The sequence below is a fragment of the Saimiri boliviensis genome, chromosome 7, assembly GCF_048565385.1.
Source record: "Saimiri boliviensis isolate mSaiBol1 chromosome 7, mSaiBol1.pri, whole genome shotgun sequence".
NCBI lineage: Eukaryota > Metazoa > Chordata > Mammalia > Primates > Cebidae > Saimiri > Saimiri boliviensis.
Genome location: NC_133455.1, coordinates 111,072,838 through 111,085,805, shown reverse-complemented (window position 1 = coordinate 111,085,805; position 12,968 = coordinate 111,072,838). Strand labels below are relative to the sequence as shown.

The window sequence follows — 12,968 nt, the reverse complement described above, 5'->3', positions numbered from 1 at the left end:
TGCTTCTACTTCTTTTATTTTATTTATTTATTTTTTTTGAGACGGAGTTTTGTTCTTGTTGCCCAGGCTGTAGTGGCGTGATCTCGGCTTACTGCAACCTCCGCTTCCCGTGTTCAAGCGATTCTCCTGCCTCAACCTCCCAAGTAGCTGGGATTACAGGCATGTGCCACTATGCCTGGCTAATTGTGTGTGTGTGTGTGTGTCTGTGTGTCTGTGTGTGTGTGCGCTCGCGCGCACGCCTGTGTGTTTTCTTTTCCTACAGTCTGGCATGTGAATTTTTTGTGTTTTTAGTAGAGACAGGGTTTTTCCATGTTGGTCAGGCTGGTCTTGAACTCCTGACCTTAGGTGATCCACCCTCCTCAGCCTCCCAAAGTGCTGGGATTACAGGCGTGAGCCACTGCGACTGGCCTGCTTCTACTTTTATATTTTGCATGGTTCCCTTAAATCCGTTTCAGCTCTAGATAAGGTTAAATTCTTCTGCCGAGATCTGGATTTTCAGATTTCTCCAGTGGGGATCTGTGTTTGGAGGCAGCTTTTCCCTCTGTCACACTTTGGGCACTCATAGTTTTTTACCTGTCTTGTGGAATTTTCAGCAGTATACTGCTTCTTTCAAAGGATCTGTGAATTTTTTCGGTTTTCCTGGTACATTCCTGGGGTGGTGGTTGTAGCAAAAGTTCACGGTGTGAGTCTCCACATAGTGTTTTCTCTGCCAAAGCGGAAGCTGCATGGTAGCCCTTTCTCCTACTTCATCTTTCTCCTTCTGAGTGTACCTTGTTTTTTTTTAATATACTTTATACTAGGATCTCTTTCCCAGTTGGTAGTGAGTAGTCTCATGTTTTCCGCTTTGTCGACTTCCAGTGTATAGTTTTAGCAGCTAAACCAAACTTTGTAAATACACTTGGGTTGCTTCTTGTCTTGCTATTACAAATAGTGCTGTAGTGATGAATCCTGAATATGTGTCATTTTGTACATGTATAATTATGTATGTAGGAAAAATTCCCTAAAATGATGTGAGTGGGTGGATCAAAGGTTGATGTAAATTTCGTCATTTTGAGGCCCGGCGCGGCAGCTCACACTGGTAATCCCAGCATGTTGGGAGGACTAGGCGGGCAGATGACAAGGTCGGGAGTTCAATACCAGCCTGACCAACATGGTGAAACCCCATCTCTACTGAAAATACAAAAATTAGCTGGGTGTGGTGGCAGACGCCTGCAATCCCAGCTACTTGGGAGGCTGAGGCAGGAGAATCACTTGAACCTGGGAGGCTGAGGTTGCAGTGAACCCAGATTGCACCACACTGCACTCCACCCTGGGCAACAGAGCAAGACTCTGTCTCAAAAAAAGAAAAGAAAAGTAATTTTGGTAACTCTTGCCAAATTGTTTTCCCTAGAGCTTGTTCCATTGTCAGTAATGTCTGCCTTCTCCAGTGCCTTGCTGAAAGGGTTTGTCAAACTTTTGGATGTTTGCTAATTGCATACATGAGACAGTGTATGTTTTTTTTTGTTTTGTTTTTTTGTTTTTTTGGTGATACAGAGTTTGGCTCTGTCGCCCAGGCTGGAGTGCAGCGGCAGAGTCTCCACTGCAACATCCACCTCTCCACTGCATCTCTCACTGCAACATCCACCTCCCCGGTTCAAGCAGTTTTCATGCCTCAGCCTCTGGAGTAGCTGGGATTATAGACAGGCGCTATAACACTCAACTAAGTTTTTTTTTGTTGTTTTTTGTTGTTTTTTTGGGTATTTTTAGTAGAGACAGGGTTTTACTGCATTGGCCAGGCTGGTCTTGAACTCCTGGCCTTCAGTGATCCTCCCCGCTTGGTATCAGAGAAATTACATCTTTTTTTTTTTTTTTTTTTTTTTCTTGAGACAGAGTTTCGCTCTTGTTACCCAGGCTGGAGTGCAATGGCACGATCTCGGCTCACCGCAACCTCCGCCTCCTGGGTTCAAGCAATTCTCCTGCCTCAGCCTCCTGAGTAGCTGGGATTACAGGCACGCGCCACCATGCCCAGCTAATTTTTTGTATTTTTAGTAGAGACGGGGTTTCACCACATTGACCAGGATGGTCTCGATCTCTCGACCTCGTGATCCACCCGCCTCAGCCTCCCAAAGTGCTGGGATTACAGGCTTGAGCCACCGCGCCCGGCTGACAAATTACATCTTAATGCAGTTCGAATCAGCATTTTTTCATTATGGGTTAGGTTGAATGTCTTTTCATATGTTTAACCATTCAGATTTTTTTCTTAATTTTTTTTTAAAATAAATGGTCTTTGGAGGAAAAAATGAAGCAGGTAGTAAACGAATGAATGAATGAATAAGTAAATGCTCTGATTAATTTTGTGGAGCACAGGTTCTATTACTTTGACACCCCAGTGTTTTCTGTAGTCATACTACAGATATTGGTCATGGCATTTGCTAGAAATGAGACCAGGAACTGCTTTCTTAACTTCCCGTCCATTGTATAGTTAGTAGTACTAGTTACCTCATGGAGTTCTTGTTCAGTGTGTACACAATAAAGAGAGATTATTTATTAAAGTAAAAGAATCATTTAAATCATTGACATTTTTATTGTATTTCCGTGTGTGTGTGTGTAAGTGTGTAAGTGTAAATATGTTTTAAGGCAGCCATTCTCCTGGTTGACGAGGATGTATATGCAGGTTGATTTGAAAGTCTGTACAATTCCCCCCCCCCCGCCCTCGCAATCCTCTTCTTAGAAACTGTAGACATTTCCTATTGGAGAGGGGAAAGAAATTGTCTTTGAAAGAAAAAAGTTAAGGGATATGATTTAGTGAGGTGTTGTTCTATACATGAATCACAGGGATTATTTAAATCAGGCGTCCCCAAACTGCGGCCCCCTGAGGCCATTTATCCCCCCCCCACACACTTCAGGAAGGGGCACCTCTTTCATTGGTGGTCAGTGAGAGGTGCACAGTATGTGGCGGCCCTCCAACGGTCTGAGGGAAGGTGAACTGTCCCCCTGTGTAAAAAGTTTGGGGACGCCTGATTTAAATCAACAAAACATTGATGTCTAAAATACATGGCACTATGCTAGGCATTATGGAAATGAGGTAATGAGAAAAGCAGAGTAGGCTGGATGCCGGGGCTCCTGCCTGTAATCCCAGCACTTTGGGAGGCTGACACAGCAGATTGCTTAAGCCCAGGAGTTTGAGACCAGCTTGGGCAGCATGATGAAACTCGGTCTGTACAAAACAAACAAAACAAAAATTAGCCAGCTGTAGTGGCATGAACCTGTAGGTTCAGATACTCAGGAGGATGAGGTGGATGGATCACTTCAGTTTGAGTGGTTGGGACTGCAGTAACCTGAGATCGCACCATTGCACTTCAGCCTGGGTGACACAGAGAGAGACTCTATCTCCAGAAAAAAAAAATGGAATAAAAATAAAAGGCCTCTATAGTCAGAGAACTTGCAGTGTTTGGCTTTATACGGATCTAAAGAAACTTAAATAATGAAATGTTAAGTTCTTCAGTAGTAACCTATGAAAGATTCTCTGGAAACATGAGTTAGGGATCAGTTAAGTTATAACAGGGGCTGGGAAAGGATAGTAGATAAGTGGCAGGTGACTATCGAGAGTGATAAGGTGATGTTTGAGGTAAGCCTCTGCCTTTTTTCCATTTTGTTTAAAGCTGTGATATAATGTATAGTTAAGTGTCTGATGCACACTTGTTAAATAATTTAATGATTTCTTAAGTTTGTATCCACACTTGTAACTACCATTCTGATGGAGAATATTTTCAATAAGACAAGATGTCTAATGTCCTTTTTTGGTCTCTCTCTTCTCCTGCCCTCCACCAATCTTCCCAGACTGTATTCTCATTTCTTTCATACTTTATGAACTCTTGTATGAATTCTTTTTTTCACTCAACAAAATATCAGCAAGATTTGTACAAATTTTATGAAGCAGCCATTTAAAAACATTGCTCTGTAGTATTCCACTGTACAGATAAATCTGTTCTCTTGCTGTTCGGCATTTGGATTGTTTCTAATCATTGGCTTTTTTTTTTTTTTTTTTTTGACAGGGTCTCACTCTGTCACCCAGGTTGCAGTGCAGTGGCCTAATCTCTACTCACTGCAGCCTGGATCTCTGGGTGTTTACTCAAATCACAGTCTCCCAAGTAGCTGGGATTACAGGCGTGTACTACCATGTCAAGCTAGTTTTTTGTAGATACAGGATTTTGTCCTGCTGCTTAGGCTGGTTTTGAACTCCAAGGCCCAAGCCATCCTCCCAACTGTGACCTCCCAAAGTGCTGGGATTACAGGCATGAGTCATCATACTTGGCCATCTTTAGCTGCTATTAACCAAGCTGCCCCATGGACATTCCTTTTCATGTCTTCTGATTACACACACATACTCATTTCTCTTAACTATATAATATCTTAATACTACCAGTCTTCCCTTCCCTCCCCTCCCCTCCTTCTCTTCTCTTCTTTCTTTTCCTTTTGGAGGTAAAGCTTTGTAACCCAGGCTAGAGTGCAGTTGTGTGATGTCAGCTCACTGTAACCTCCAACTCCTGGCTTTAAGTGATCCACCTGCCTCGGCCTTCCAAACTTAAGTGGCCATCTGTTTAATTTTGACCACTCTAGTGGATGAGTAGTGGTATCTTATTGTGACTTTCATTTTTGTTTCTTCACTTTGTAATGTTGTTGACCACATTTTGTGCTGTGGTTATCTGAATATTCTATTGTGAGTGAAGTGCCCATTCAAGTCTTTGCCAGTTGTGCTATTGGGTGGTTTGTCTTTTATTATTGAGTTAATAGAAATTCTTGAAAAAATTTTGAATATGTCTTTTGTCAGATAAACTGTATGTATTGTAAATAACCTTCTCATGGTCTTTGGTTATCCTTTTCCCAGTTTCTAATGGAGTCTTTTGTGTTATGGTGACAATGGGGATCATTTAAGATATCTTTTTTTCAAATACATAATTTACATGCATAACATTTAATATTCTTAAGATTACTACAATTCAGTGATTATTTAGTATATTCACATTTTTGAAAAGTTATCACCACTGTCTGATTACAGAAAATATATATGCTTTAGAAAGGGAAAAAAAGAGTCTGGGTGTAGTGGCTCACACTTGTAATCCCAGCTCTTTGGGAGGCTGAGGGAGGCGGATCACGAGGCCAGGAGTTAAAGACCAGCCTGGCCAACATGGTGAAACCCTGTCTCTTAAATACAAAAATTTACTGGGTGTGGTGGCAGACGCCTGCAATCCCAGATACTCAGGAGGCTAAGGAAGGAGAATCGCTTGAACCTGGGAGGCAGAGGTTGCAGTGAGCCAAGATTGCACCACTGCACTCCAGCCTGGGTGACAAAGTGAGACTCCGCCTCAACAAAAAGAAAGAAAAACTAGAGCATTTAAAAAGGTGAACTATTTAGGTAAGAGCATATAATTTCATATATGTAAGCAATTATGGTAGCAATGGAAAATATTTAAAAATTATTTCTAATTAGTGAGCTTTGACTATCTAGAAGTTAAATGTTAAAGCAATTGTTGAAAAAAGTTTCTCATGTTTTGTGGTAAGCAAGATGAAGTAAGGATCAGATGTAATTATAGCAGAGGCTTGAGAGATGCATAGCAGAGCCTTGCACATTGCATATGTATATTATTACATATTCTAACTAAACGGATGCTTACAATAATTATTTGAGTTAGTTACTATTGTCCTCATTTTATAGATAAGGCTATACTGCACAATCTCAGCTCACTGCAACCTCTGCCTTCTGGGCTCAGCTGATCCTCTCACCTCAGCCTCCCAAGTAGCTGGGACCACAAGCGCATGCCACCACAGCCAGCTAGTGTGTGTGTGTATGTGTAATTTTTTTTTTTTTTTGGTAGAGACAGGGTTTGTCATGTTGGCTAGGCTGGTCTCAAACTCCTGGGCTTAAGCGATCCGTCCATCTAGGCCTCCCAAAGTGCTGGAATTACAGATGTGGGCCATTGTACCCAGCCATATTTAATATGGTCATATTAAATGTGCTCATGGTCAATGGCAGTTTCCAAATTTCAGAGGCAGAGAGAATCTGGAGTCATTAATTATGTTACTCTGGTGTATTTGTCAAAACCAAGAAATCCGCTAAATTTCTATTTAGAGTTTTTCTTCCTTTTGATCACCTCTTCATTATCTGTGAAACTGGTGCTTTCTGATCTGTGTTCTGATAGCCACTTCTTGATCTTCACAGGACTTGTGGGAATATGACTAAGATGATCTTAGTACAAGCAAAGACAGTCTTAATATTGCTTCATCCAAATAAATTTGTTTAGAAAAAGGAAAAACCAACTCAGTAATTCCATGTTTCAAATTTTAGAAAAGCTACTTGGCCACAAACATATTTTTTATTTTTGTTTGAGATGGACTCTTGCTGTGTCTCCCAGAGCAATGGCACGATCTTGGCTCACTGCAACCTCTACCTCGCAGGTTCAAGCCACCCAAGTAGCTGAGATTATAGGCACCTGGCATCACACCTGGCTAATTTTTGTATTTTTAGTAGAGAGCGGGTTTCACCAAGTTGGCCAGGCTGGTCTGGAACTCCTGACCTCAGGTGATTCACCTGCCTTGGCCTCCCAAAGTGCTGGGATTACATGTGTGAGCCACCACACAGGGCCAGCATACATTAATACATAGGTGTTTCCGTGCATTTGGGAGACCACATTTGAAACAGTCAGTGTTTGTATTAGTCTGTTTTCACACTGCTATAAATATACTACCTGACACTTAGTAATTTATAAACAAAATAGGTTTGATTGACTCATGGTTCTGCATGGCTGAGGAGACCTCAGGAAAATTACAATCATGGTAGAAGGTGAAGGGGAAGCAGGTACATTCTTCACAAGGAGGTGGCAGAAAGAGAGTGCAGGGGAACCTGCCGTTTTTTAAAACCATCAGGTCTTGTGAGAACTACCTCACTATCACAAGAATAGCATTGTGGAAACTTCCCCCACGATTCAGTCACCTCCCACCCGGTTTCTCATTAAACACAAGGGGATTATATTTCAAGATGAGGTTTGGGTGGGTCATAGAGCCAAACCATATTAATGTTCAACAGCCATTTTTTCCGTAATCATTGAAATTGGTTTCTTTTTCATCAGAACACCATGTGGAGTGGCTTGAGTTCAGTGATAATTGATATTTATGAGTGAAAATATAAAATATTTGAACACTAAAACCATACTCAGCAAAGTGAAATGGTCATGTCAAGAGTGGTACTGGACGATTTGAAGCAACAGCAGATTTGTCACTGCCTCATATTCTGTAGGATGTTGAGTAGTTGATGCCTAAAATTATTTTTTCCTTTAGGAGATAGTAGTTTGTATTTAAGTGAAATATGTGTGATTTTATTATATTTTTCTTTAATATAAGTACTCTTTAGTTCTAAATTTTACTTCTTTTTTTTAAATGATTTTTGATTGATAAATGACCAAAATCAAAGATAAAACAATTTTCTGTTAGAATTTCCTTAACTCACGCCTGTAATCCCAGCACTTTGGGAGGCCGAGGCGGGCGGATCACAAGCTCAAGAGATAGAGACCATCCTGGTCAACATGGTGAAACCCCGTCTCTACTAAAAATACAAAAAATTAGCTGGGCATGGTGGCGCGTGCCTGTCATCCCAGCTACTCAGGAGGCTGAGGCAGGAGAATTGCTTGAACCCAGGAGGCGGAGGTTGCGGTGAGCCGAGATCGCACCATTGCACTCCAGCCTGGGTAAGAAGAGCAAAACTCCGTCTCAAAAAAAAAAAAAAAAAAAAAAAAGAATTTCCTTACTAATGGTTTCATTTCCAGAGACTGAATCATTGATGAGTAAAATAAACTTTTTGTGCGGGTGGTTAGAGATAGGGTCTCCCATTGTTCCCTATGCTAGACTCAAATTGCTGGGCTCAAGTGACCTTCCCGCCTTGGCCTCCCAGAATGTTGGGATTATGTGTGCACCTGGACTAAAATGAACTCTGGATGATTATTCTCTGAGTTATAGATGCTACTAGGGCCTATTCTTTGCTGTCTGAAAGGATCCTGGGATAAAATTACTCTTAAGACCCTGTAGGGACCATATACAGATAATCCTGAATGGAATTATCACAAAATCCCTCTAAATGTATACTGGAGGGCTTAACTCTGAACTGTTGTTATATTTGCCTTAATTGTACTCAGGTAGCTGTTCTTACAACAGATTTGTTGACTAAACCAGTACTAAACTATGAACCCAGTTGCAAAGATTTTCTTATATTAATGTATGATTATACAGCAGGAGTTAGAAACTACAGGCATAATAACTTCAAAGATAGTAAAGTGAGGAAAGTGAGTTGTGTTTTTTTGTTTGTTTGTTTGAGACAGAGGCCCAGGCTAGGGTGCAGTGGCAACATGGTGAAACCCCATCTTTACAAAAAACGCAACAACAACAGATTAGCTGAGTGTGGTGGCATGTGCCTATAGTACCAGCTACCTGGAAGGCTGAGTTGGGATGATCACTTGAGCCTGGGAGGTTGAGGTCGAGATCATGTCACTGCACTCCAGCCTGGGTGACAGACTGAGACCCTGCCTCAAACCCAAACACAAAATACATGAAAAAGTCAATATTGCACTTTTCTCCTGTCTGTTTTAATAGCGTATAACATTAGGAAGGCTGCTAAAGGTTTTGAAGTAGCATGTGTCATAAGAAAAATACTTTAAAAATCCAGTATTCTAGTTGAGTGCGGTAGTTCACGTCCGTAATCCCAGCATTTTGGGAGGCTGAGTTGGGCAGATCGCCTGAGATCGGAAGTTTGAGACCAGCCTGACCAAGTAGAGAAACCCCATCTCTACTAAAAATACAAAATTAGCCGGGAATGGTGGCACAAGTCTGTAATCCCATCTACTCGGGAGGCTGAGGCAGGAGAACTGCTTGAACCTGGGAGGCGGAAGTTGCTGTGAACCGAGATCGCTCCATTGTACTCCAGCCTGGGCAACAAAAGCGAAACTACATCTCAAAACTAAAAGAAAAAAAGTGGTTGGGGGGAGCTCCAGGATTCCATCTGGGCAGGGTGGCTCACATCTGTAATCCCAAGCACTTTAGGAGGCCGAGGTAGGCAGATCATATGAGGCCGGGAGTTTGAGACCATGTGGCCAACATGGTGAAATCTCATCTGTACTGAAAATACGAAAATTGGCTGGGCATGGCAGTGTGCACCTGTAATCCCAGCTACTTGAGAGGCTGAGGCACAAGAATTGCTTGAACCTGGAAGGCAGAGATTGCGCCACTGCATTCCAGCCTTGGCAACAGAGGGACTCTGTCTCCAAAAAATAATAATAATAATTTAGGAACCCTAGTCATTGTTAGGATATCTAATTCTTTGTCACAAAAACTGCTTAGTGCTCCGGCTATAAAAAAGATTAATTCAAAATCAGATTTTTCTGGGAAGGTGATCCCACTATTTTTGTATTACATATAGTGGAAATAGCAGTAACCTGGGAGGTCATGAAACTTCTTAACAAAGTTTAAGTTAGAAAGTGAAAAGACTCTTAGTCCCTCATGCTTCCTTTCTGGAATTAGTTCTGAAAATACTAAAATTTACTCGTTTATATTCTTCTCTTGCCTTACACAGCATGCTTGATATTATTTCTCTCTTATTTTCTTTTAGTGTGTTGTTGGTGGCTGCAATGCCAGCTTTGCTTCTCAGGGAGGGCTAGCTCGCCATGTACCCACGCACTTCAGTCAGCAGAACTCCTCAAAAGTTTCTAGCCAGCCAAAGGCCAAAGAAGAATCTCCTTCTAAAGCTGGAATGAACAAAAGGAGGAAATTAAAGAACAAAAGACGACGCTCATTACGTAAGTGTTACACTGAGAGAATATGTATATATTTGATGGTCTTAAAAGATATCTTAGGATTTTACGCAAACCTACTTTGAACTTCCAACTCCTCTTCTTTCTATTAAAAGTATTAAATGGGTAGGATAACCGTCTGTCAGTGTGAGAATTCAGTGGCACATGTTCTAGTAGCTAAGGGAGTATACGTGGCCTTCAAATGTAAACTGTATAGAATTAGATTTTGGGGCTACTCTGATTCTCTTCTAAAATAAGAACATTTAAAATACAGTAATATTGGTATTTCTAGAAATATTTTAGAAAATTTGAACATGTTAAAAGTAAATATCAAATAAAAGTACCTATCAAGTAAAAGTTAAATAACCTATCTACCCAGGCCAGGTGCAGTGGCTCACGCCTGTAATCCCAGCACTTTGGGAGGCCGAGGCAGGTGGATCACAAGGTCAGGTGATCGAGACCATCCTGGCCAAACGTGGTGAAACCCCATCTCTGTTTAAAAAATAAATAAATAAATAAATAAATAAATAAAAATAACCTATCTACCCCAAAGTAATGTGTGTACCTGAAGTGGGAGGTAGAGGCTGCAGTGAGCTGTGATCGTGCCACCATGCTTGAACTTGGGAAACAGAATGAGACCCTGTCTCAAAACAAACAAACAAACAAAAACACAAAACAGTATGTGTAGAAAGCAAAATACTTTTTTTTTTTTTTTTTTTTTTTGGAGATGGAATCTCCTTGTCACCCAGGCTGGAGCGCAGTGGCATGAGATGGGGTTTCACTATGTTGGGCAGGCTGCTTTCGAACTCCTGTCAGGTGATTGCCTGTCTCGGCCTCTCAAAGTGCTCGGATTACAGGCGTGAGCCACTGCACCTGGCTGATGGCAAAACAATTTGAATGTAATGTTCGTCACAGTACCTAGTCTATTGTAACACAGACGTACAATGATTATGTGCTTACTTACCAAAAATGTATCCTTGATGTTTAGGATAGAAAAGAATTAGATGAAAAGGCTTGTAAATGTTGGGAGCAGGAACATACTTTGAAACCTCAGGGTGTAGCTGGTGACTGATTCTCTGTGTCAGCTGGTTGGTTTTAACTATATATCCTCAATGAAGAAGTACCAATGAGTGAATGAGTGAATGAAGCTGTTATTGAAAGGGAGTCCACTCTAAGGGTGAATTGGAAAGAAAATACAGATTGTACTTTACCCTTTCTCTTGGGATTGATGGGTATAGACACAACTCCAGACACTAATTCCAGACTATGAAGTTAGTCTCTAAAACATTACAGTCTTTTTGTTAGTACAGAGTTATAGCGGACGAAAGAACAAACCAGAAGTGAAAAGTAAACTTTTTTTAATTTTAATTTTTTTCCTACCTCATTAACTGAGAAAAGTAAACTTTCTTAAACTCTGTTAGATTTCTTTCTTCCCTTTTTTGGAGACAGGGTCTCTTGCCCAGGCTGGAATGCAGTAGTGAGATTATGACTTACTTCAGCTTTAGACTCAATTCTCCCACCTCAGCTTCCCAAGTAGCTGGGAGTACAGGCCTGAGCCACCATGCCTGGCTAATATATATATAATTCTTTTTTTTTAAGAGATTCGGGTCTCTCTCTATTGTACAGGCTGGTCTTGAACTCTTGGGCTCAAGTGATCTTCCCACTTCAGCCTCTCAAAGTGCTAGGATTACAGGCATGAGCCACCACCACACCTGGCCTTAAGTTTCTTTTTTGTTAAACATGTTTATTTTTAATCAACATTTTGACGTCCTTTATAAAGCAGAAATAACATTGTAGTCATTTTACTTGGGTTAATATTGAATAGCTTGCAGTTGCACACAGAAAATTGCTAAATATATGTTATGGTACTAAAAAACCAGGTAATTTTTCCACCGGTTTCACCTAACCTCATTATTATTTTGGTCTCAGTTTGTACACAGTAATCATATAATTTTCTGACTTTTCCCATTATATACTTGGCAGTATCTATGCAATTTGCTACTCTTTGTTTTGTAAAGAGAAGAGAGATTGAGTTAAATACCCAGTTTTTGCTTAGGAACAAATTATCAGTGCTGGCTTAAGAATGTTTCTTTTGACCATGCTGTTTTTCCTCTTACTAACTTAGCTAGTAAGGGAGGGTGTGTAGAGGCAGTTGGCAGAGAGAGGTAGTGGATGAAAATACCTTTTTGTTATATGTGTTATTGGGGAAGATGGGGTTAGTCCTCAATATATTATTTTATGAACTTTAAAAAGAATCCAAGGCCTTTTCAACTGTTGTGGGGCGCGTTGTTAAGACAGTGCTGTGATTTGAATTAGCATGGTTACAGCTGCTGCAGTTCACTCTTTCTTTAGAAATATACATGCCTATAGAAGTTTAACTTTGTCTAATATCTTCCTCATGTAATTCAAGAAGATAGTTTTTACTTAACTGTGAAAAAAATACCCTATAAATAGCAGAGCTGCAGCAAAAATTTGTTGTTGTTTTAATCTTTTTTGTTTGTTTTTTCTGAGACAGGGTCTCAGTCTGTTTCCCAGGTGGAATGCAGTGGTGCAATTACAACTCACTGAAGCCTTGACCTCCTGGGCTCAGGTGGTCCTCCCACCTCAGCCTCCCAGGTAGCTGGGACTACAGGCATACACCCCTATACCAGGCTAATTTTTTTATTTTTTATTTTTTATTTTTTATTTTTATTCTTTGGGGGGGCGGGGGTAGAAATGGGTTTTTGTCTTGTTGCCCAGGCTGGTCTTAAGCTCCTGAGCTCAAATGGTCCACCTACCTCAGCATTACAAAGTGCTGGGATTACAGGTGTGAATCACTGCACCCAGCCTGATAAAAGTTATATTTAAATTTTTTAAAATATATTTTTAATGCTTTTTTTTTTTCTTTTTACATCAAAATCAAGTGGAAAGAATGGTATGATAAATACTTGTAATGCTGTTCGGTTAGCGATTTACCAATATGGTTCATTTGTTTTATCTCCCTACCTGTATACTTTTTCGGTCATGGACCCAAATTTTTTTTTTGAAATGGAGTTGTGATCTCGGCTCACTGCAGCCTCTGCCTTCAAGCGATTCTTCTGCCTCAGCCTCCTGAGTAGCTGGGATTACAGGCATGCTCCACCATGCCTGGCTAATTTTTGCATTTTTAGTTAGAGG

General features: G+C 40.7%; 1 protein-coding gene across 2 annotated transcripts in view; it reads left to right on the top strand.

Annotated features, from left to right (window-relative positions):
• AEBP2 (AE binding protein 2) overlaps window positions 1-12,968 on the top strand; it is a 79,910-nt gene that overhangs the window by 42,459 nt on the left and 24,483 nt on the right. For both annotated transcript variants that reach the window (XM_039461748.2, XM_039461747.2), the window contains exon 4: window positions 9,632-9,818. In XM_039461748.2, coding sequence (XP_039317682.1) covers window positions 9,632-9,818 — 187 coding nt within the window. The remainder of the gene's footprint in view (window positions 1-9,631; window positions 9,819-12,968) is intronic.